General features: G+C 39.2%; 2 protein-coding genes across 5 annotated transcripts in view; one reads left to right on the top strand and one right to left on the bottom strand.

Annotated features, from left to right (window-relative positions):
- Positions 1 to 16,230, bottom strand: part of pomt1 (protein-O-mannosyltransferase 1) — a 27,377-nt gene extending 11,147 nt beyond the window's left edge. Inside the window, exons 1-12 of the mRNA XM_061260612.1 lie at positions 16,096 to 16,230; positions 12,966 to 13,115; positions 12,712 to 12,818; positions 12,146 to 12,196; positions 11,873 to 12,019; positions 11,577 to 11,688; positions 7,438 to 7,497; positions 5,933 to 6,026; positions 3,575 to 3,730; positions 1,585 to 1,715; positions 1,394 to 1,489; positions 755 to 847 (exon numbers count right to left, since the gene is read on the bottom strand). Coding sequence (XP_061116596.1) covers positions 755 to 847; positions 1,394 to 1,489; positions 1,585 to 1,715; positions 3,575 to 3,730; positions 5,933 to 6,026; positions 7,438 to 7,497; positions 11,577 to 11,688; positions 11,873 to 12,019; positions 12,146 to 12,196; positions 12,712 to 12,818; positions 12,966 to 13,087 — 1,169 coding nt within the window. The 5' untranslated portion in view covers positions 13,088 to 13,115; positions 16,096 to 16,230. The remainder of the gene's footprint in view (positions 1 to 754; positions 848 to 1,393; positions 1,490 to 1,584; positions 1,716 to 3,574; positions 3,731 to 5,932; positions 6,027 to 7,437; positions 7,498 to 11,576; positions 11,689 to 11,872; positions 12,020 to 12,145; positions 12,197 to 12,711; positions 12,819 to 12,965; positions 13,116 to 16,095) is intronic.
- Positions 15,766 to 25,939, top strand: part of LOC133140580 (snRNA-activating protein complex subunit 4-like) — a 26,993-nt gene continuing 16,819 nt past the window's right edge. For 2 of the 4 annotated variants that reach the window (XM_061260611.1, XM_061260607.1), the window contains exons 1-7: positions 15,766 to 15,953; positions 18,036 to 18,076; positions 21,302 to 21,407; positions 22,250 to 22,284; positions 22,431 to 22,574; positions 24,195 to 24,317; positions 24,866 to 24,944. In XM_061260611.1, coding sequence (XP_061116595.1) covers positions 18,074 to 18,076; positions 21,302 to 21,407; positions 22,250 to 22,284; positions 22,431 to 22,574; positions 24,195 to 24,317; positions 24,866 to 24,944 — 490 coding nt within the window. In that variant the 5' untranslated portion in view covers positions 15,766 to 15,953; positions 18,036 to 18,073. Of the gene's footprint in view, positions 15,954 to 16,792; positions 16,878 to 18,035; positions 18,077 to 21,301; positions 21,408 to 22,249; positions 22,285 to 22,430; positions 22,575 to 24,194; positions 24,318 to 24,865; positions 24,945 to 25,939 lie in introns of those variants that run through there. The other 2 variants (XM_061260610.1, XM_061260609.1) reach the window with 2 other exon arrangements.

Raw genomic sequence — 25,939 nt, 5'->3', positions numbered from 1 at the left:
TCCTGCGATGTTTCTTTTTGACAGAGTGGTTCAATGAATATTGTGAATAAAGATGGAGAGAGCGGGCATCCTTGCCTAGTACCTCTGCATAGTGAAGCATTGTGATATTAGTCCATTGGTGTTGATCGTGGTCATTGGTGTTGATCGTGGTAGAAAATTCCTACCCAGTCGATAAATGATTCACCGAAACCAAATTTCTTCAGTGTAGAAAGTCAAAATTCTCAATTTACTTTATCAAATGCCCTTTCTGCATCCAGTGAAACTATAGCTGTTGGTGAGTTTGTGTGAGACATGTAATTAATTAAGTTAGACTAAGTGTTTCTAAGCCCACCAGACAACAGCCATGAGCATCTGTATCCACTCAAATAGAAAACATATTTTCAGTCAGAAAAAAAGCTTACACTTCCATGGTGTTTGAACATCAGTAACTTTGTTTTCGTAATATTAATCCGTAATTCTGGCTTTTGGCAAACAAACTCCCACGGGTTACCATTCAGAAGAGTCCATGGTTGTGCCCGTAGTCAAAAGGGTTCAAGAGTAGTAACCATTTTATTTTAACTATGTCATTTTTAGGAATGTCGGAAATAAAGCTTACGTCAATAACTGTATTATTTTTTCGTTTACAGCACTTTTAGCACATATTTATCAAGGGTGCCAACAATTCTGTAGCCCACTGTATACTTGGTGTTAACTAAATGAAAAACAGTCAATGTGCAATTTTTCCTAATTGTGAAAATGGTAAGCAATGCCTTACGTATTTAGGAACCGTGATGTCATGCCATGCAGCAGCTGTACAATGTCGCCGTGTCTAACAAGCCGGGGTGGTTTACTAACCACCAAGTCCTGTCTGGAATACAAACATAATTGTGTGAGATCTGTGAAACAGGACTACAAATTACATACATTTGCTGTGAACTTGCCTCAGGATTGTAGGACATTTCAATATCAAGATGCTTAAGCTTACTTCAGTCAGTTCCTCTAACTTTATCATTTAGAACAAGCAGTACAATTGTGTTGATCTCATGTGATCGCCTCAAGACCCAACCCTTGTTTCCTCTGTTAGAATTAAAAAACATAATCAGGATGCTCATTAAATCAAGTTAAGTTTGCTGGAACTGGCTTTGATCAATACAAATTGTAAAAAGAAATGGAGTAATATGTTTGCTATGCCTAAAGAATCAAAATAAAAATAGCAAAGAAACATGACTTTTATGTGATTCAAAGGGAAAAACAAGTTTGCATCTTTTAATTTAATATTCATTTTCAGGGTCTCCAAGATTTTAGTTGTATATAAACATAAACACTGATAATTCTTATTAATAGTTTCGCCAAGCTACCACTTCACACATAGCTGAGCCACTAACCTGATTGCCCTTGCAACAGGAGTACTTACCTGCCTGGATCTTTGACAATCCACCAGTTATTAACATCTTTAAAGGGGTAGCAGGTGACTTGCTGTTGATGGGAACTGCCACGGCCATTTTCATACCTTCATATCATGAGAAAGTTGTTAGGCTAAGACTAAGACATCACATTTGAAAATGAGGACCGAAGGTTGTGCAGATTCTGGGCATTTTCTCTGACCTGATGGGGTAGTTGGCCTTATGGGAGTGCAGCCAACATGGGACAGGTTTGCTTGATTTGCTGCGCAATGTCACCTGGGAGCCAAACGCCACCTCCAGAGGCTGGCCTTGTGTGACCCTTGCCAGGCCACCCTGTGTACAACACAAGGTAAAATCCCATGTGAGATCACTCCTATCTTTTTTCTCCGGCATTGAAAAAAAAAGTGTCATTTTAACATTATGGTAGAGATGTGACAGTATTTTAGAAGTCGTAAGTAGCTCAGTAGCAAGTATTCTGTAAATCGATAAATAGTCTGGTGGGTGGCTGACTCAAGCCATATGTGAGTCCTCCCATGCAGCTGGGGGTTTGATTCTCTTTCCTGGCACCTTTTAGCTATTTCTGCCACTACCCCTGTTAGCTTTCCCCCTGTCATAAAAAAGGGAGGGCACGCTGAGGTGGAGTTCATCTCTCTAACAACTGAGCATCAACTGTACTTACCTAGACGCCCCCTCATTTAAAATGGCAGCAATCAGTTGAATGTGAATCAAAATGTATCCCCAAACCTAGATACAGCAGGCATTTGGCACCCCTTCAGAAAGGACCTAATGGGCTCAATATACTTCAAACTAATTTATTTTTCGCAGATGCACAAAGGCTGATGGACTGCTGCCGAACATGGAGCTTGGAGCAAATGTCTGTGTACACACTGGGACTGCTTGAGTCTGCTTGTTTAATGAAGCTCAACACCTCAGGATTTAAGTTTAATCCTACTGTACAGTATATCACTGTCCATACAAAAAGTGTAGCCTAAAGTGTAGCACATGCTAGTTACTTGACATTAGTTGGCTGGTTAACGTTAGCTAGCATTCGCTAGTTTACGTTAACATTAGCAGAGAGAGAGATCCTAAACAGCTCTGTGGCTGTAATAAATGTGTTGTAAGATTAATCAGCCACCTCAGCTACATTTATGATTTTGTCTGCATGCCTTGACGGAGGTTAGTATTTTAGCTTGGTGGTGCACTGTGTATACGTACAATATGGCCGCAGTTCGTTTTGAGCGAGGTCATGGAATACTGTGAGTAGCCTTCGCCCCGCTACTTTTAATTCAACTATGGCTTGGCCATACGACTTTTTGTTCACAAGTAAAACATCTTGGCCATTGGTAAATTATGTGAATGAGTGGTCGTTCAGCTAATAGTATCCCTCGTCCGCTTTTTCCGAGCGGCAACTCCGCCAAGAGCGCAGCGTGTAGTTATTGAGGTAACGTTACCCATTTGTGGCCCAAGTTTTAATTTGAGAAAGTAAGTAGTCTATACTTAGAGAGAACTAAAGTATGATGACGACTGGAAGTAATCTGCTATATTCAAGACAGCAAATGGCAGGTCCACCCAGCTCAGCCAATCACATTGATAGGGACATGTCGCTACCAGTTATATAGAAATCTACACTCATAGATATAAACAGGAAGTTTACAAGAAAACCAGCAGGCCAAAATGCAACCAATGATGCAACATTGTTGACCCTTGGGGGGCGGAGAATGAGGCTGTGTGAACATTTTAACTACAGTAGCTCAACTGGCTAGCCTGTGCACACTGCAGCGATTTGGCCTGTGCCAAATTTGAGTATTGATGTATGCTGAGCCTGTAAGACAACTATCCCAAAGCGTTTTGCTTGATTGTGTTTGTAAACAAAGGCCTACACTTTTTAAATACAAGAAACAAAAAAAGTCATTTTACATTTTATCAAATTATTACCATTCTCCGCAATTTTAGCTGGTTTATTTTTCAGTTCAGGCCCCCTTTAATAGACAAAAGAAAATGGGAGACTTAGAGTGATTAAAAAATTTGCAGGAACTGTAAAAACTGAATGAAAATTACGTGAAATTGCTACAGTGCGGCTTATGAAATATAATTTAAAAAAGCCCAAAACTCTAAATTATAAAACAGAGTACTTCAAGAAAGTAAGACCTTGAAGACTGTGGGAGTGGCATGCAGGGGTGCGTCAGTATGACCTGCAGACTGGCTTGAAAGGCGCTGCTCATCATCTGGTCATGCGGTCCACTGCGGTACAGGAGGCTCAGGTGAGCATAGAAAAATCCAAGGTACAGCAGCACAGGTAACACCAGGAGAGCCAGACAACGGGCCAGCACCTGCACCAGCACGCTCACCTGTGGGGACACAAACACCAAAGATCAATTCCATGATGAGTGTACTGGATTCCCACTCCTAGCCTCAGATAATAACAGATAATAAAAATCACAAAAATAAAGATAATAATTTAACGATTGTAATAAAGATTACTTTGATCACTGGCCTAAATGGTTTCTTAACCCATATTGTTCAAAGGCTTCTTTTTTGGGTGGTTTTAATGCCACAGAAAGGCGGTGGATTTATCCAACTAACCCAGTAATCCTGCTTTGTAATAAACCCCCAGGTCTTATTTCGTGTAACACTGCTTACAGACACCAGAGATAGTTTCTTAATAATAATGATGATACTATATGATTGCCATCTATTTTACTGAACTTTGAAGCATGCCAAAAGTTGACATTAACCCCTTAAGTATCACTCCTTTTCTTGATATACCCAAAATAAAATAGTTACTATTCTTGAGCTCTTTTGACTGCAGGCATAATCCTGGTCTCTTCTGAAAGGTACCGGCCTTTAGAGGTTTTTTTTTCTCACTTAAGAGATTTTCTGTATGACTGGATCAAGATTATTGTAGCTGTTGCTGGTGTGCTATGAAACACAATGGAGCCAAGTCAGCAAATCCCCTTTCAAAAATGAGCATTCTGTATTGTTTTTTCTCATCAACGTCTCAGTAGTTTTCCAAAAAAAAGACATGTCGAGACTCCAAAAGGACACATGGAAACTAAATTATATTATGGGTCTTATGAGGTGTAAAATGTTGCATTTTGCTTACTAAAGTATCCAATACTTTTTATCCTGAAAGAAAAGGCCTGCACTTCCCCCCGCCTGTCACCCTCCCCTACCTCTCTGTCCCAAATTCCCCCTCCTTGCAGCGATCCTCAGACAGCAACAGGTCGAGATAAATAGGTACAATAATCACAATAAAACAATCTTGTATAGTAATATATTCATTGAGGTCCATTGACTGAAGTTTTTGTCCAATACCCAACCCCCATCAACAAGTCAAACACATGCTATTTATTCAAAAGTCTGGCTGGCTGGCTCCTTATTCATAAGCATACTCAATAATAATCTAATATTTAGAGAATGTATTTAATTCCTCACCCATATGAATTGGGGTCACGTCACTGAATATGCCCTCTATTATGGAGTCAAAGGTATTTCCTCAGAAACATTAACCTTTTTTGGCATGAAATCTCAAGAACAGACTCTGCGTGTATTGAAAATGCTAGTTTTGTTACGCAGGTGAAAAAATGCTGTGTTGTTTTATGCAAGCCTAACAAATTATATACCGTTGGAAATAATGATATTAGCTAAAATACTTTTTAGTCATCACTTCAATAACATGCCCACAGTCGGTTCTTTGATGAGCTAATGAGCTGAATTTTCTTACACATGGATGGAGGTAACGCATTTTCTCTGCAACTAAGTTCAGAGACAGTGAGCTCATCATGTTCAAGAGAGCCTATGCAAAACGTAGATAATAGCATTTCTATGTACAATTATTTTTGTTGAAGTATGTAACAGCAAAACGGACAATAATGATTCCTCCAGAGAAATTCTAAGTAAACAATCAACGTTCTATCAACGTTTCTCAGAGTTCTAGAATAAGAAACTATTATGCATTTGGCCCGCTGGACACTTGTTGTGAAAAGGACACTGACATTACTTTATTTCTTGTAGTATGTGGATTTCCAAAATGCAGAGAAGGTGAGGTCCCCACACACTTACAAAATAAGGAACTGTTGTCGCTAAAGCAATGGCATGTTAAAATAGATTATAGAGAACAATGATTCCAGGTTGAAAAAAAGGAATGAATGCAAAAAAAAAAAAAAACCTTAGTGAGACTTAAGGGTTTAAAACAATGACTTTGGTAATTACAAATAAGTCAATCATGGTCATGAGCGCTTGGCCACATGAATTGCTGCATGCAGTCACTGCATATTTAATATTATTACTGCTAAATTATTTGAATTTGCAGCAAAACCACTGCGATGATTTTGTTATGTGGGAAATGACATGAAACCAACGTCAATAGATACCTTTGCCCACAAGGAAGCAGTTTTCTATGTTGACCAAACATAATATATTTCTTACCATTGAACACTTTCTGAAAAACATTAACAATGGCACACAGCCAGATTATTAAGTTATTTTATAGCCAAAGGGCACAGGACAGTAGACATAAGCCTTTACGTTCCCAGTGGCCAGGAACTCACACTACTTTGTGTTCTGTCTCCAATAAGTTGCCATGTGTGGTAGGCTGCCAGACACAAAAGCAGAATGTAGGTGAAGAGTCCCATGTACTTCACTCTGTAGGAAGCAGATAAAAAATATCAGCAGAGATATGAATGTCAGAGTTACGGATTGCCTGAATTGCTTTCAACAAAGCACACATTCATTGCAAATGGCGGTTATTGATTATAAATGAACTGAAATGAATTATAAATGAACATTCCATTTAGCAACTTACATTACATTACATTAATGGCATTTGGCAGATGCTCTTATCCAGAGCAACGCACAATTGCTTAGACTAAGCAGGAGACAATCCTCCCCTGGAGCAATGCAGGGTTAAGGGCCTTGCTCAAGGGCCCAACGGCTGTGTGGATCTTATCGTGTCTACACGGGGATTAGAACCACCGACCTTGGGTGTCCCAGTCATGTACCTTAACCACTACGCTACAGGCCGCCCTAATGCATAGCAACTAATGCATCTTAAATAAAGATGGATGCATTCCATTTTTACATTGACAGAAAAGCTGAAATACTATCAACACAGGCAATGGGGAAGATCATAGCACAAATACTCATGAACACAACATGAGAAAAACAATCCCATGTATAATCCCATATACAGTCCCCTCCAAAAGTATTGGAACAGCAAGGTCAATTCCTTTTTTCGTATACACTGAAGACAATCGAGTTTGAGGTCAAAACATATATATATGAAATGACCGATTTGAATTTCAGCTTTTATTTCCTGGGTTTTTTTTCCATCTAGACAACTTACCTATCACCTTTTGTATCAGACCTCCCACTTTTTAGGTGAGCAAAAGTATTAGAGCATGTGACTGACAGTTGTGTCTTGTTGCCCAGATGTGTCCTGTTAGATTGATTGCTTAAACAATAAATAGGTTCGGTGTTTCCCACAGCAAATTCTTCAGTTAAGCTTGTGGCTGGCTGGGCCGGGGGTGGGGGGTGGGGGATGCAGTTTAGGCAGGCTATTCACGTTGTAATAGCTGCCACGTTGTAAAAGTAAAAATAATTTGAATATGTATATACATACAGACATGGTCAAATTTGTTGGTACCCTTACAGCTCATTGAAATAATGCTTCATTCCTCCTGAAAAGTGATTTTGTCATGTATACTTGCATGCCTGAGGTATGTCACAGAATAAAGCAAAGCCGCTGTGAAAAGAGATTAATTATTGCTTATTCTACAAAGATATAACTGCATTCTCTGTCCTTATGTTCTCGGAAGTGCGAACTCCCCTAAAAACATACTTCAGAACGCAAGTCGGAAATTTGCGTTCTTTAACCACAAATGTAAGAGGCCTTCAGTGCTGCATGTTTTATTACGAGTTAACACTGCAAATGAATATGTAGTAACCGTGTCCATTTTAGATCTGTGTGAATGCCACACGGTCTGTGAATCAAAACAGAGACCCAATCCTCACATCTTTCAGTAGAGAAGCTGAAGTATCCATAAAATTAACTCACCCTACTGCACACGCACAAGATGTCCCAGAGAGCACTAACCACGCCCATTTGTGTGGTGAGCTGAGAAGCCAAAAGAGGGAAAAGCAGAGGTCAGTTACTTGAGACCAAAACAAATGATATAGTGGGCTACAGAATCAGTGGCACCCTTAATAAAAAGACTGAATATAATAAACAACATGGATAAAGGATGGATTTATGTTCAAACATATTGGAAAACTATATACACTTTTATTTCAATACATTTACTCTCATGTTTCAATGGTTTTTGTTTAGTAATTTTAACACAAAATTATTGAAAATGAAATCAAGAAAAGTGAAATTTGCAATAGAATTTTACTTAAATTTAGTTAATCTCAGTCTAAATGATCTAGTCTGTGTCATTCCATCACTTCCTGTTTCACTAGAGTTTAAAATGAGGTAACCAGCATGCAAAATCCCTTTGTCAACCATCAGGAAAAGCCAAAGAACTGTTCATTCAAAAGACAGTGATAATTGACCATCACAATTTGGTTAATGGGTACAAAAACATACATAAACGGTTAAACATGAGGACTGTAAGGGCAAAAAAAGATGTGGAATGGATGCAAACTTGCTAGGAAGAGGATGCAAGTGCATGATATCACACCAGATGTTAATGAAGGTTGTGAGGGAGACCATAAGTAACTCAAGGATCACAGTTTCAATTGCGCTTTGCACTCAAGAACTTTTATGTTTGACATGCAAGCTATCAAGCTGTAATTACAGCTAGCCAGTTAGCGAGACGGAAGAAAAATTGTAGCTGGCTAAGCGAACTAACTTTTCAGAGCAAACAGTCTGTGGCACTCAACTCTAACATAAGTCATTTTAACTGGCTAGCTGCAAAGTATGACTGAAATCAGGAAATGTTGTACTCTGTCTGCTCTTACAGAAGTTCAGAGCGATCAGAGCATTGCCATTCGGAAATACAGAGCACTGTACACTGTACGCTCGAAGAGAAAATAAATAAACAAAAACGATATCGTAGCTAGTGGTACATATTATTCTTAACTGAAACCATCCTCCCAAATGGATAACCTTGTATCAGTACATAACTGCTTCCCGGGTCAGACAGAGAAGATTCAAGATTCAAGACAGAGTAAATTCAGGTTGACCATATATAGTACTGGGCAAAAGTTTTAGGCAGGTGTGAAATATGCTGTAAAATAAGAATGATTTCAAAAATAGAAATGTTAATAGTTTATTTTTATCAATTAACAAAATTCATGAACAGAAGAAGTGAATGAACAGAAGAAAAATCTAAATCAAATTAATACTTGGTGTAACCACCCTTTGCAATTATTCTAGGTATACTTGCACACAGTTTTTGAAGGAACTCGGCAGGTAGGTTGTTCCAAACATCTTGGAGAACTAGCCACAGTTCTTCTGTGGATTTAGGCAGCCTCAAATGCTTCGGTCTCTTCATGTAATTCATGACTCGATGATGTTGAGATCAGGACTCTGTGGGGGCCATACCATCACTTCCAGGACTCCTTGTTCTTCTTTATGCTGAAGATAGTTCTAACTGATATTGGCTGTATGTCTGAGGTCGTTGTCCTGCTGCAGAATAAATTTGGGGCCAGTCACATGCCTCCCTGATGGTATTCCATGATGGATAAGTATCTGCATGTACTTCTCAGCATTGAGGAGACCATTAATTCTGACCACATGCCCAACTCCATTTGCAGAAATGCAGCCCCAAACTTGCAAGGAACCTCCACCATGCTTCACTGTTGCCTGCAGACACTCATTATTGTGCCACTCTCCAGCCCTTCGGCGAGCAAACTTCCTTCTGATACAGCCAAATATTTCAACCCCAGTTCCAGTGTTTTTGTGCATAGTTGAGTCGCTTGGCCTTGTTTCCACGTCGGAGGTAAGGCTTTTTGGCCTTCCATGAAGACCACTTCTGACCAGACTTCTCCGCACAGTAGATGGGTGTACCTGGGGCCCACTGGTTTCTGGCAATTCTGAACTGATGGCACTGCTGGACATCTTCCAATTGCAAAGGGAAGTAAGTATGATGTGTCCTTCATCTGCTGCACTAAGTTTCCTTGGCCAACCACTGCGTCTATGGTCCTCAACATTGCCCGTTTCTTTGTGCTTCTTCAACAGAGCTTGGACAGCACATCTGGAAACCCCTGTCTGCCTTGAAATTTCTGCCTGGTAGAGTGCTCATTCTTGCCATGGTGTATAACTGACATTAAACTATCTTCAGCAACCTCACCTTGGAAGCAGAGTTTGGCTGTTCCTCACCCAGTTTTAACCCTCCTACACAGGTGTTTCTGTTTCAGTTAATGATAGTTTTTCAACCTACATATTAAATTGATGATCATTAGCTCCTATTTGGTATAATTGGCTGACTATATGCCTACAAAATCCCTGACTTTGTGCAAGTGCACCTACATTACATTACATTAATGGTATTTGGCAGGCGCTCTTATCCAGAGCGACGTACAACAAAGTGCAAAGTGTATACCCATAACCAAGTGCGCTGAAAGACCCTAGAGGGAAGTACAATTTCAACTGCTACCTGCACAACAAAGATAATGACCAGGGCCTATTTGATCTTTTTTTTTTTTTTCGTAATACCGCAACACGCAAATGTATGAACAAACCGCTTACCTAGCTAAACACTGCTTACCTAGCCAAACTAAACATCCTGATAGACAAGTAAATCACAGAAAGACAACAATGAAGGTTTACAGGGAGGTAGGGAGGGACAGGGAGAGAGAGATGTAATATATTTCCTAATATATCTAACTGGATGGCAAAACAGCATAACTTATTCATGTAACTGCCTTAGTCTGAATATATTGTACCTAGAAAAATTTATGCTGGTTTGAAGGCAAGGGGTGGTCACACCAAATATTGATTTGATTTACATTTTTCTTCTGTTCACTCAGTTTGCATTTTGTTAATTGATAAAAATAAGCAATTAACATTTATATTTTTGAAAGCATTCTTACTTGCACAATACTGTATAAATAAAGATTATCACAGTAAAATTAGAGTACCAGTCTGAGCACCAAATAAATAACATTGAAACAAAAACAAAAAAAATATTGAAACAAGCCATTAAGAATTGAAAGATTCTTCTGTTTTCTTCTTAAATAAAATCCGGTTAGTTGCTGTACATTCTAATCGAACTCGATGGTGAAAGACAAAGTTTAGCTCTTTATTTCTTAGTTACAAATCTGTGTAGTCTTACGAGCAACTCCAGTCTAACACAAATCATTATTGAGAATGTCACAGTTTAAAGGTACAATAGGTAATTTCAGACTTCTAACGGTAGAGAGAAGAATAGCAGCAACAAACACCTTCAAACCACAACACTGTTTATCCCTCCCCCTTCTCTGTGAACACGCTGACGTATAAACGCCATTGGCAGTAGCAATTAGAACCAATGAGCTCTAATTATTGTACAGTTATGCAATGTTTTGGTACAGAGTGTCAGGCCGTAAACTGTATATTTTGAAACCCTAGACTATAAACACAGGCAAAGGATGAGTCAACATGTCAGTGAGACTTTTTCAATGATAGGAAGGGATTTAAAATGGTCTTGTAACAATGTTTTAACACAAAAATCTTACCTATTGAACCTTTAAGTACAATTTCTCTACCATTGGGGTAGCCAGAATTAAAGGGTTGTTGCAACCAAGGTTTTCTTCTGATTGACTCTCGACCTTTGTCACCTGAGATTTGCATGTGAAAAAAGGTATTCAAACTGCAGACCTTAACAAAGCACAGATCGCAACTTTTTGGTCTTAAATAGGAAACCAATTTTATTTATTTTTTTCAAATATAAAAATCCAACAGAACATAATTGCCCAGTTTGGACAGTGAAAGACATTTTTTGCATCCAAGAAACCATGCCTGCCCATGCCTGACAAGGGTCACAGCAAATGAACAGTAATGATTATGTATAAAGCGCTCATTTACATTAAGTCTCCTTGTCCACCACACTACTGAAGGGGTGCATCTGCATAGGGTGACTGATAAGTCCAGATTCAGACTAAGGCAGTTACATGAATAATGCTGTTTTGCCATGCAGTTAGATATATTAGGAAATATATTACATCTCTCTCTCTCTCCAGTAACATGAATGAGACATCATCTATGCTTACCTTGAGCTCTGAGCATTGTGAAATCTCAGATAGGACATAACTGCCAGAAGTAAAAAGAAGATGAGGACCGATTCCAGCAACATGAATCGAGACTGGGCAATCAAGGAGTTTTCTGTAAGTAAAACAAACATGTCAAAGGCTTTAACTTGACAGTAATGAGTAAAATGTAAAATTATCCACAGAAGTGGTTCATTAATTTCAGGTAAAAACATGAATCGATTCGTGAAAACAGTGTTTCCATCCAGGTTTGAGAATGAATATTTGAGAGGACAGAAAAAGCCAAATCTGAGCCTCACCCAGGAGGAGGAGCAGGGAAGCCCCAAGTGCAGTGAAATGGGAACATCTCAGCTCCACCATCAGGAGGTAGCCAAGGGGCACACAGAGTGCCCCCGCCAGAGCTGGTATCACCCTCAGACTCCAGACTGGAACATTACAGGTGTATTCTGAAAGGAAATGGTGAAAGCTACACAGTGGGAACATGCATACTGTGCAAGGTCTCATGAACAGTGACAGTGGGACCAAGTCTGTATCCACAGTGCACACGTGAATATACTGCCGTTGTCTCATACCTGCTCCAATTCTGTTCCAGACAAAGTTTCCATCAAATCCTCCCAGGTAAGCTAAATAAAACACATTTATCAGATGGGTTATAGTCATGGGGGACGAAGATCATATCACCCGTCTCTATATATACAGAGCTTTCCAGGTTAATTTGCCTGCCGCTGGCCGGGAAAAAGTGCTTGTGAGGTCCTGACAGTAGGGGGCGACCGCGTTGCATTTTGGGATGACTCGCCACATGCAGAGGAACACTTCCAGTGGGGTGCCAAAATTTGGGCAGCCCTGGTTTAAATCTGTGTTTAAACCTTAACTCAAAATGCTACAGAGTTAAACAGGAAACCATTCTGCAAATTTAAATTTGCCTTGAGAAATGGTGAGAAGAACCCACACATCACTGCAAATAGACAGTGAAATGGGAATGGACGACACAGCTCATAAAGAGTAGCAGACACATACTTTAAACCACAAAGACCTACATGGCAGAAAGAAGCCTTTCTTATGACCTTAACCAAAATTAAATGGTAAGTGGTTGGCATTTATATAGCGCCTTTATCCAAAGTGTGTAATGGGCTCTCACCTCCAAATGCTAGGATCATGTGACCAAATGGTGGCCCACTCTCATCAATGAAGAACACCTGCTTCATGTAAAGTGATACGAACTGGCCATAGTACACTTCATCAAACCTGCAACACATCATAAACAGATTAGATTAATCACTTGTTTTGCCCACTTTTGTGGAAACTGGTTTCATGTTTAAAACCTGGAAATGCAATCTGTTAAACAGATTGAGAAATACAACACGTTATGACAGTGAGTGAGGTAGATCTTACACAACGGCTTTGGGGAAATTAATTCCACACATTCTTGTCACCAGTGCCAGAGCAGTCATGATGAGAAGCATCACATTGATCTCAGTTTTCACTGCAATAGGCAGCTTGATGGAGCCCAACATACTTTTCTTTGTAGCGTCTTTGTTTGCCCTGAAAAGAAGCACACAAAAACCGATTGGTGCACGCTGCGTGATACAACTTTTATTATACATAGAATATGAAAAAAATTACAATACAAAGTTGTACAGTGGGAGCAATAATTATTTGATCCCTTGCTGATTTTGTAGGTTTGCCCACTTACAAAGAATGGAACTGTGTAGAATTTGAATCATAGGTACATTTTGACATTGAGAGACAGAATATCACAAAATAATCCACAATAACAACATCATATAAATTTTATAAATTTATTATCATATTTTTGCATGAAATACGTTAATCCAAATAATTATTGCTCCCACTGTATAGCTGACCCAAAGGATTCAAGTTTCAAAGTTTAGTTCAGTAGAGAGCTCTTTCAATCCTACCAAATTATCAGTTTAATATAAGAGTATTTTATAATAATATTAATAACACAATTATTAATTCAAATACTACATTTGTGGTTGGATATTTCAGATAATAGTAAGTTATGAGACTCATTGCGATTTGCGGTATACACTGCTTCTTCTACATAAATGGTGCCCACGAGAGGACTGAGACTTTAAAATAGTCATCCTCACTATTTCGTAGAACGTAAAGTTTTTTTTTTCACAGGCAAAACCCAAGGCTAAAACCAAGAGTAGACATTCAGAACTTTACCGTTTAACCGATCAATATAACAGGACACATCTGGGTAACAAGAAACAACTGTCAATCACATGTTCCAATACTTTTGCTCACCTAAAAATTGGGTGGTCTGACACAAAAGTTGTTTTGTTCAAAAATTCTAAGTTGTTTAACAAATCTAAATAAAACTACCAGGAAATAAAAGCATATTAATGAACATCCAGCAGATTGAGCTTGGAAACCACTGGCCTATAGACTGTTCTGCAAGATCTGAAACCTCACTTTGTCCCTCCCACAAATTCCCAAGACAGTAAATTCAGAGCCAAAAATTTACATGTACACATGAAAACATGAAAAATAAAAAAACCTCCCCAAGATTAGAGATGATCAAAAGCCTTTGGTATCCTTTGGTAGCCTTCAGTATCAAGTGAAAGCATCGAGTATGGTGTGTGGCATCTCTGGCAGAATGAACCACATGCAGAAGTCTTCAGATATTGTCTTCAGATATTGACCTTTGTACATGGCTTAGCATCAGAATGTATTAAAGAAATTGGTCCGTAGTTTTTACAATACGGGTCTTTTATTTTTCTCTAAGAATACAGCTATGTGACTGGGCAGGAGCTTCAGATACAGTCCCCTCCAAAAGTGTTGGAACAGCCAGGTCAATTCCTTTTTTTTGTTATACACTGAAGACAATATCTTAAAACATATCACCCATTGTATCAAACCACCCAATTTTTAGGTGAGCAAATGTATTGGATCATGTGGCTGACAGGTGTTGCCCAGTGTCCTGTCAGATTGATTCATTAAACAATAAATAGTTCTGAATGCCTACCCTTGGTTTTAGCCTGTGAAGACTGCATTTGTGTTAGAAATGATAAACCAACATGAAGACCAAGTCTTCAGGAGAAAAGCCATTTTTAAGCTTAGAATAGGGAAATCGATCAGAGCCATAGCACAAGCATTGGTGATAGCTTGTACAACAACTTGGAATGTCCAGAAAATAAAAGAAACCGCTGGCGTACTGAGCAACAGACTTCGAACAGGAAAACCAAGGAAAACAACAGCAGTTGATGACAGAAACATTGTGAGAGCTAACATCAGTTAGTGACATCAGAAACAATCTCCACAGGGCAGACGTGAAGGTATCTCAATCGTTCGAAGAACACTTAGAGAGCAGCAATATAGAGGCTAGACCACGAGATGCAAACCACTCATCAGTAGTAACAATCGGAAGGTGAGATTACAATTTGCAAATAAGTACAGAGATGAGCCGCAAAAGTTCTGGAACAAAGTTTTATGGACAGATGAGAAAAAGATTAACTTCTACCAAAGTGATGGAAAGGCCAAAGTGTGGAGAAAGAAGGGATCTGCTCATGAGCCAAAACATACAAGTTCATCTTTGAAGCACGGTGAAGGAGGTGTCATGGCTTGGGCTTGCATGGCTGCTTCTGGAGTGGGTTCACTAATCTTTATTGATGATGTAACTCATGATGGTAGCAGCAGAATGAATTCAGAAATCTACTAAAATTTGGTCTGCCAACTTATGGAGAAATGCGTCCAAACTCATTGGAAGGACCTTTATCATGCAACAAGACAATGACCCAAAACACACTGCCAACACAACAAAGGAATTCATTAGGGAGAAAAAGTGAAAGATTTTAGACTGGCCAAATCAATCACCAGTCCTTAACCCAATTGAGCAGGGAAAAGCCCCCCAAAACTAACAACTGAAAGAGGCTGCAGTAAAACCCTGGAAAAGCATCACAAAAGAAGAAGTTGGTGATGTCAATGGGTTGCAGCTTTGATACAGTTATTGCAAGCAACGGATATGCTACCAAATATTAAGTGTTATTTACCATCATTCACTTAAATACTCTCTTCCAATACTTTTGCTCACCTAAACATTGGGTGGTCTGATACCAAAGGTGCTATGTTCAAAGTAGTTTAACGCACAGCCGATCACTACCGTATTTTTCAGAATATACGCGCGCACACACCCACCGGGTCCTCAACTGGCCGCACACTTGGACCGGCAATGGACTCAAGAGCAAACTTCAGCCTCACTCTCCCCGGACGTATTTTCAGCGCTTTTTCCCGCAAAACAGCACACCCGACATCATCAGATCATTGACAAATATTGTGCTCCTGACAAACTCGCAAGCTACGTACAGACGGGGAGAAGGCCTACTCATTGAAAATTTTCAAGCGTAGCCTACGGTAAATATATTTTTGTTCGCAAGCTAATTGATGCTACGTCCTCGCGAACGTTGAGGATGGTATTGCAACTAGCAAGCTGGGCCTTTTTTTACATCACATTGTCAGACAAGTCGGCAACCATTTAAAATGTGTTCAAACTCACCCCAAAGGCCAATTGTGTTTTTTTATAGTTTATTTTTTTACAGACAAAACGATATCCTTTTTTGCTTCTAGTGCATTTGCTAATTTCAGCCAGTGAGACTCTTACGAGCTTGAGATAAGGAAACAACTTCCGTTGAACAAATTGTGAAACCTTCAAAATAAAGGCTGGAATCAGATTTGTAGGTCAATTTGTTTCACTTGTTTTACTCGACATCAAACTAAAAATGTGTCAGGCTATTTCCCTCGATGTAATCCCATATTGAATTTGCACAATCCTAATTTTTTCAGTATTCAGGTTCAACTGTGACTTACTTCTCTACAGGTGTAGTTTTTTTAAGCACCTCCACTTATGGTACCCTTGCCACATATACAAAAAAGTTAAATCTGTTTCTGAACATTTTATTTATTCAAGACTATTCAAGACTACATTTTTCATATAGCCTTTAAATTGAGTCTTTTTTAATTTTTAGAATTAGGGTTAAATATGTGAGTTAATGAATAGTGAGTTATACATATAACATAAAAGTACACAATTACACAATTATACAATAAATTGGACTGATTTAAAATAATATGGATTTGGTGTATCGATTTGGAAAAAAATCTAGTTTTTGAGATGTATGGACAAAATAAACATGCTTTTATTTTGAAAATCTTCTTAAAACTTGAGCCGGAAGTTCTATTCTAATTGGTGCTAAGCTAACTTCACACTGCTAATGAAGTTTCACAGTAAGGTGGGTGTCTGCAGAAGTTATTTGGCTAACTTTGGAGAGATCTAGCTAAGTACGTATTAAAACCGTGGCATGCACAAATGCATGTGTGAAAGACATGGTTAGCTACCCGGTAGCTAAATTAATTCTCTAGCTCGTTATAATGTTTACGTTATATTTTTTTAAATATACAAACTAGCTAATGTTTGTCGGTGAGAACATGCTGTAAGATGCCGTTGTGAAATTGCTGGTCTATATGACTTTTTGTCGGTTCGCTAGGTTATGTTGTGTGTCGCTAAATGTGTGTACAACTTTGTGGTACATACATAAAATAACGATTAAGCTCGCTGAATGTATACGGTTAAGATAGTCTCATAGCCGGCACGCAGACGTAAACATAAACCAAGTTATTGCTCATATCACTAAGCATACTTCTTCATTTGAAATTTGGGATGTTAGGCTAATAACTAATCGATGATAAGAAGGTTTGACAATTCATTGTATTAATTAAACGGTTACATTTTCAGATTAGGCATAGCTAGTTTCTCCGTTTGATACAAATCCTCTCAACTGGTGGAAATTTGACCCGTCACCGTTCCCTCGAATGACAGCATAAGAGAAACGCTAGTCCTTTCAACGTTCTGCCTGCGTTCCACACACAAACCTGAAACAGGTCGCGGCTCACTTTTTACACGTCATGTAACGAGGATGTCCATACAATTAGAATGGATTAAGTTGTTTAATAAATCCAATGACCGTTCATCAATGTTACTGTTTGCTTTAGAGTGTACACACTTTTTTAAGATATTTTTTTTGTAATTAATGCAATATTTAGAAACATTAAAATTGGTTTACCTCTTACACATTTGGGGCCCTCATTTTCATTGACATTGGTTTGTATTTTTAGCAATTCATTTTCAGAATTTAGGTGTATAAGATAAACTAAATTAAATTAGTCAATAATATTAATCAGTAAATGGTACAAGTGTCTTGTTTCATTGAAACAATTTTTCAAGTCTTGATGTTCAGATCTGGAGTTTTAAAGCCTTAAAATAGAACACTGCGTAAATGTCCAAGGGTTGCCAGATTTGGCATCTCGGAGAAGGGGCTAACTGAGCCCACTATTTATTTTTCGTATGAATTCCACATTTTTGGAATTTCTGGAAATTGTAATGCTTAATGTGCGTTTTTCAATAATCCCCAGATCTTAATTTCCGGTTTACCTACACAGGTGCAGGACCTGAGGAAAACGAGAAGCCGGCAGTAAGCATGGTGAGTCTGGTTTGATTTCAAACTGTGTGCTATAATCTGTCACTCACAATGTAGCAAATGCTACAGTTGGGTTAAGGATATATTCTATGACATAACAAAGAGATTTGCCAGGTAAGGTAAGTAAACCCAAGGCTATGTTTCCTCTGCAGGCCATTTGTGCTCAGTTCCAATGTATTGCTCAGATCTGATTTATTTATTTATTTATTTATTTATTTATTTATATATTTTTATCCGATTTTTTTTTTTTCCCTTTTTCTCCCAATTTGGTAGCCAATTGTACCCCGTCTGATTCATTTAGAGCTACTATTAGATACACCGCCCACACCCCGTCCCTCGGCGGCCTTCTTCAAGCCGTCTCGCCTCATGCCCGTGACTGTGATTCCGAGGCGCTTTATTGTGCAGCCATCTACTAACCCTGCCAAGTCCCTCCCTCTGGAGCTGCTCCACGTGAGCCCAGTGTGCAACTGCAGCAAACTGCAGATCTGATTTATTTTCACATTGATTTTTTAAATGTGAAATTAATTATACAATACTCATGTTAGACCACACTTGGAGTCCTGTGTCCAGTTCTGGGGACCACAGTATAAGAAAGATATCGAGCCACTAGAAAAGGTTCAGAGAAGGGCAACCAGATTGATTCCATGTATAAAAGATAACAGTTACGAGGGAGAGTTAGGGGGATTTGACTGAGGCTTAAATTTAAATTCATTAAAGGGATTAACAAAGTGAATTATAGGGGATTCTTCAGGGTGAGTTCGGTTAGCGGAACGAGAGGGCACAAATGGAAATTGGCAAAGGAGAAATTCTGTACAAATATTAGGAAGTATTTTTTTCACCCATGGAGTGGTCAATGTGTGGAATAGCTTGCCAGTACATGTAGTGGAGGGAGAAACAGTGGCGGTTTCAAGACCAGGCTTGATGTGGTGTTAGATACGATTTAGCTTTTAGGTAAACTAAGCAGTAGGTACACTTTAGTGGTCGGAAAAGGCGAGCATTGCTGGGCTGAATGGCCTGTTTTGACCATTACCTTATGTTATGCAATAGCAAAAGACGTCAAGTGCCAGGCAAAGTAGGCTGACGTAGAAATAAAATGACAAAATGGCTGTCGCCAAAGTTACGGCTTTGGTGGTAATAAAGTTAGTGGTTTAATTTTATTACTATTGATTAAGTAATCGCCTCAGGGATTAATATAATGTATACAAAAGTTAGTTAGCTAGCCAATTTTATGTCATTTTTGATGTAGCCACACATTAAAACATAGCACATAGCCTAGTGCACTTACTTTTGTATTGGGTATATTAGTCATATCTTGTCATTTAGCCAGCATGAATGTGCACATTTCTTACGGCACAAACACTTTTACATCTTCTTAACATTAGCTGACAAATTAGCAGCTGACCCCACATCAAATTTAAAATGAACACAGAAACCGTAACTTGGGTGACTGTTGTTTTGTTGTCATTTAATTCTGCAATTGGTTTTCTTTCTCTTGTGCCTGGCTTGTTAGCAAGTCATGTTACCTTCTCTGAAAGTAGAAAACCCTAGCCCTGTGTTCGTATTCAGTCAGAGTGGCAACCTGTGACAGCCATTGTCTGACTGTAAGCGCCCACCCCTTGTAGTCCCCTGTAGTAAAGCAGCTCCCTGGAGCATGTCTGTCAGTTTGGGGCTACTGCCTCATTCACATCATGGGGGAAAGAGAAACGACCTGAAGACTTCCCATTGCTCCATCTTGGAAGTCTTCACACATTATTGTTAGGAAACTGAAAATGGTGGCTGTGTGTGAAATAAGTATGAAATTGTGTGCAGATAAAAGATACACATTTTGAAGGGTATTATGTTTCATTAGCTAACCATTTACCCCATATGGCAGTCAAGCGTGACTACTTTAAAATCCAAAGCGTGCTATTCAGCATTTTGCCATTCAGCAAACAGTGCATTTCACCGTTGCATTGGAATACCTTTGGGCTACTTTTGGCATTTTTGTTGCGATGATGGAATGCACATTTTTGGTAGTGAAATGGTTGTATGTATTGTTGAGATTATACTCCCAGATAGATGCTACTGCCCTATGTGTCACACTGGTTGCCGATGTGACTGGGCAGGAGGTGCTTGTTAACTGGCAAAACTATGGTGGCACTTAGAAACTCTGTGTTCGATTTACTTGTCGTGTATCGCTTACGAAGCTAGAACACATAGCTCTTGAAGTTATAGTTTTGGTACAGGAGCACTCCGTTAGGGGGCTTGCCTGAAGGTGTTAAAAGAAACATTAACTCCAGGATACAATCTAAGCCCTCAAGAAAAATGTTAATTTATTATGCTTGACCCAATGTACTGAACCGTGCGTTCCAACACATTGGCAAACTTTACTTTCAATCGGCACAAAAACCCCCAAAATATACAGAATGAGTGTCGATGCACGTTCTGGATGAGTGTGTTATGCTGTGGGGTATTGCAGAACAGAAAAGCAAAAACTGCACAGACCAATATGTCCGTGTGATGAGGGAGAGAGAGGTCACCGCTTCGGTCCTCCAGGGCTAAATTGCCAGGCAACAAGCTGCAGAGAACCCCTCAAATTAGCATTGACAACCCTCCACCATCTGCGTGAGGAGAACAAGACAAAGCAGACCAGGGGTATGAGTGGGGCATGGCATCGGTCAGATGAGCCATCAGAAACATCCCGTATTTCCTACTCAGAATTACAACGTGAATGTTTTTCCCAGTCAGAAGGTGGTCATTTCGGTAACTCTCGTATGACCTGAATGCAGTAAATATACTATGCACTCACTATAGAGTTGGTTTAGAGCTCATTTTAATCAGGGGGGTAGCTAGTCTTCTACAAAGCAAAGATCAATTTGGATGTATTTCAGTGTTTTTTTTTTTTGTTTTTTTTCATTTGTCATTGATATTCAACAACCTTGCATTACTGCTTTGTGTCTTGTGATCCTTGTGATCCTATGCACTTGTAAGTCGCTTTGGATTAAAAGCGTCTGCCAAATGACTAAAATGTAAATGTAGGCAATTTGTTTTCCTGTGGAAAAACTCCCCTCCCAAATGTCATATTGGTGGCCATATTGCAAATGGCATTGATACATAATTTTTATTTAGTCATTTCACCTATATTTTCCTGTGCAATTTCTACAATCTACAATCTCCTTCATTACAACATGCAGTGGCTGTAGGATACTGTGGGGGAGAAAGTGTAAATACCACTGCCTTTGACCACAGGAGGACCTTGCAGCCAAGCGCAGGCAGATCCAAAAAGAGATCACAGAGCTGGAGCTTTCTCTTAGCCAAGATGTGCGTGGCGTGGACGAGGAAATACTATCACCAGGTAAACCAACACATGCCACATGCCATACGTCTATATGCTTTGAGAAGTTGAAATCTTTATGTAAATCTGCCATGCAGATTGCTGTTTCCTTAATTCCTTAATTATTCAGCTTTGGTTTGATTTGGTGCCATTTGTGGTGATTGGTGTTCGCAAAAGTTTTTTTTGTTTTTTTTAGCACTCCAATACCAGGGCTCCATTCAAAATTAAGTATTTATTTGTGTCACATTGAGCTTTGTTTCCTCAGAAGATAATTTGGCAGTAGTGTATTTTGGCGAAAGAAGACTTCCTGGAGACAACCAACAATGTCATCTGACATTAGATTAGGTTTGAGCAACATATCAAACCTAGTCTTAAAGATTGTTATACGCTTTTTAACACTGTAAACACTTCATATTCAAATACCAGGCTGGTTTGTCGCACCTGACACCACCAGTGGACAGAATGCAAACGCATTGAATTGGTATTGCGACAAAAATGCACTTCACCTTTGTGAAAAAGTGTCGAATATGGCACTTTTTTAAAATGGGAACAATAAGGGTTGTTACTTCACAGTGTCATAGAGCAATAAGTGTACTGTGTATGTACTGAAGCAGAAATAAAAGGCTGTGAGCAATCAATCATTTGAATCAATTCAGTGTATATATCAATACAAATTTATATGAATCACAAGAAAGTTTTGAGTGCAATTTTTGCATTTGCTGAAAGCCTAAAAAGACAGGAAATTATAAAATAAAAAATAAAAAAATCATAATAGTAATATACTCTTTAAAAAAAAACTGGTGTGAAATGAGTATATCTGTGCATTATTTCCACAAGTGAAATTGTTTTTGTTTTTTAAACAGATGATGAAAATGGCACAGAAAGCATCATGGAAAGTGTGAGTATCTGCTTGTGCTCGGAATGATCTCTTTGTTAGGTAGTTGGTCTGAATCACAATCTTAACAAATTATCTGCTGTGTTCAGTACCTTCGCTGGGTTAATGCTGAATTTGTGGAGGGTGCGTGCCCTCTGTGTTCCTGACAGAGTGGGGAGGACAGTGACGACGAGGCCTTCAGCCTGCCCCCGGACGCAGAGACCTGCCTGCAGATGAACTTGGTGTACCAGGACGTGCTGGAGGAGAAGCTGACCGAGCTGGAGCGCCTGCTGTCTGAGAATAAGGAGCAGCAGGTCAGAGCGTCACGCTCGTCCCTCGTGCATTACCACTCTGCAGGCCTGGAACACATCCAGCAGCTATGGGACCCCAGTGGGACAATACATATTCAAAGTTAAAAAAAAAGAAGGGTTTTTGCATATAGTATTGGTGCTCCGGACTAACTTTTACATCTCGTGGAACTAGGTAGCTAGTGTTCAACTGATGTTGGTGAAGCGGTCCCAGCAGTCGGGTAAATCACGTTGTTATACGCTATTTCAGCTGTAAATGGATGAAATGAGAAAGTGAGGTCGCTAAGATACTTCCGGATGGCCACTCAGCCGCGGAACGAAGTAACGCTACTTCAAAATCGACTGAATCAGAGCGGCGTAGAAACAGTTGGCCAGTTAAGTATGCCGAAATCGTGTTGTGTTTTGGACTGTACTGCCAAATCTGGCACACAGTGGATTGGGCTTTTTCTGTTTCTTAAAACAGAGGATAACCCAGATCCTAGATTCCATTTACAGGGCAGTCTCAGTTTTGACAAGTGCTTGGCACAGTCAATGACAGCTGACCAGAGACACCCAACATGTTTCAAAGGGTCAGAAACATGGGGAGTAAAGGCAAAAAACAAAACCATGTTCATGTCCTTCTCAAACGTTGTTGGCAGCTAATAAACACCAGATGCTCATCGGCGGCCGTACAGGAAAACACTGGGATAATAACTTTACAAACATGAAACATTATATCCGACCTTGCCTGCTAACTAGCTAGCTAACTAGTTTTGGTGGTAACGTTACAGTAATGCGGTTTCCAATAACACTAGCTAGCTGGTTTGCACTGCTTATTTATGTTAATGATGTTGGCTAGCTAACGTTAGCTACGACGTTAAGGGGTGCTGATAGCTAACTTTAACGTTACATTCGCTAGCTAGACCACGTCGTATAAATCATGTAAATAAAAATGGGTCTGGTTGCTCCCAAAGACAAGTGAAACACCGACCTACACTTTCCCCATTATTATTGGCTACAGCCATTTGTGACGGGCACTTGATGAAATGAAAAAAATATTTCTGGAGATTTTACTTCAAGATAGATCAAGATGGATTATAACATGCTTTTCTCCCCCAAATTTTAGGTAGTTTTTAATCAGTCAAATTACGTAAAGGCAACCTCATATTGTCCTTTTATTTGACATGAATAGAAGGAGAACAAACAATGGTCAACCCCTTTTTCAACAGGAGAAGATTAGCACTAATGTGCAATAGGCTAATGTAATGTTGAAATTGTGCTTTCAGGATTGTAATGTTATTTATGTGAAATAAATTTGGCTTCGTTTTTCGACACAAGGCAGTTTTATGTGTTACACTAATTTATCAAGCTATTTTCTATTCTGCAAATGTCAAACACTGTTTAGAAGCTCTCTAGAGCAGTGGTTTCCAAACTCGGTCCTGTGTACAGGTATGTTGGTTTTCGTACCAACCATAATTGCTATCTCAGTATTTTAACAAGCAGTTAGATTTGGCTTAATTAGGTGCCTCATGTTTTGAGGGATTGTGTAAGCCACATAAGTAGCTATGCATGCCTTGAAGTATAACATTCCCATTCATATTGTGCTTTATTGCAAACGATTACATGAATGTTCTCCTGTCCCTTCAGCGGGAGGTCATGGTGCAGGTGTCTGGCCCAACCCCACAAGCTACAACCTCTGGACTACCCGCCCTGAAGCTTTTTCTGGGAAACTTCATGAAGCCATACTTCAAGGACAAAGTCACAGGACTGGTAAGTACAGAAATTTGAAGTTTATGCAGTCAAGCAGTAAAGTTTATGCTCTAATGCAGTCATGAAAATGCTGTTCAAGTATGAAAGTGAACAGACTGAATTGTACGGTACATTGTAATGAATCTGCTATCAGCAGCAGGTTTTCTGTACTGTAACTCATTATATGATGCGTGTACTTCTATAAGCAGATGATCTGAAAAGAATTGAATTCAAAAGTAAAAATTGTAAATGAAAATGGAAATGTAGTAACCGCATAAGGAGGGGGGGGGTGCATTGTTTTCTTATTCAAATATCTTGGTCCATACTGGTGTTCATAATGATGACGTCTATCTTAACAGATGCTCCAGGAGCTGTAGAATCTTTCATATTTAACAAGAAATAAATACCACCTGCCATATTTTAAAATGCATGGCATCTAATCCTACGTCAATTTCAGTGATCTTCAGTGACATACATTCTAGTTTGGTTTATGTAACCTGGAAATACATTAATGATTTAAGATTTAAAAGTAATGGATCCCTGACCACTTTTGACAATTGTTCTCTCAGGGTCCTCCTGCCAATCCAGAGACTAGAGACAAGATGAACATGGGGACAAGAACTTATGATGAGATGAAGATAAGAAGATGTAAGTTAAGTTGTAATGGAAAGATAGCCTTGTGGCTGTCTGAGGGAAATGTGCACAGTATTTATGTCATGTTTAGACTGCTTTAGAAGATTTTTATTGGATGAAAGAGTGGAATGATTGAATGTTTTTTTTTTTGGGTCACCCCATCAAAAATGGCTCTTTGTACATGATTACATAACGCACAATTACAGCAAGATACAAGACATAGGTCAGGTCACTTAAATATAATGCAACCTTCTGATATAAGACCATTCCCAGTCCATGATGAAAATATAGCTTATTATTTATTTTTGGTATTGGTTCATGTGTCGTGAATTTATAAAATCACTGGGCGATCCATTATTTGTTGATGTATGGATGATTGGGAGGTACAGAAAAATTGTGGGGAAAAATTCAGACTAACCATTGCCAGCGGCCTTATACACCACAGGCCAAATGGAACACTCAAAAGAAAAAAATGATGCGCAACAAATATCACTTTATTTGACATGGTCTAAATAATGGAACTGCCATGCACCTCATAACCACAACATACTGTAAATGAGTGTAGTGGTCACATCATTTCCGAGAATAGGACATTCATGGGACAACGCAAATTAAGCTTCAGTAACATGATCAGCAAAGGGACATGACACAGTGTTGGTTGGATTATATCACGTATACCATGGTATTTTACCAAAGATTAAAATATAAGCAGGGGTCTGTAATGTTTTTTGGCAATTTGCTTCAAAATATTAACTTTTTTTGCCGGCACTAACTACTTCAGGCTGTTAAGGTGGCTACTGTTTCATGTTCCAGCATGTTGCTATGGTTGCGTATGTTGATTATGTTCTGCTCAAAATAGAGAAGCTAGCCAGATGGCTACTTCCGGTTTTGATTATTTTTTTATCTTTCCTATTGCTATTACTATGACGTGCGTGCGTGCGTGCGTGCGTGCGCGCGCGTGCGCGCGCGCGCGCGCCCAATACCTTGCCTACTTATTCTAAAAACTCCTT

The sequence above is a fragment of the Conger conger genome, chromosome 11 (genome assembly GCF_963514075.1).
Source record: "Conger conger chromosome 11, fConCon1.1, whole genome shotgun sequence".
Lineage (NCBI taxonomy): Eukaryota > Metazoa > Chordata > Actinopteri > Anguilliformes > Congridae > Conger > Conger conger.
Note: the sequence above shows the minus strand (reverse complement) of the source record. Positions and strands in the feature narration are given on the sequence as shown.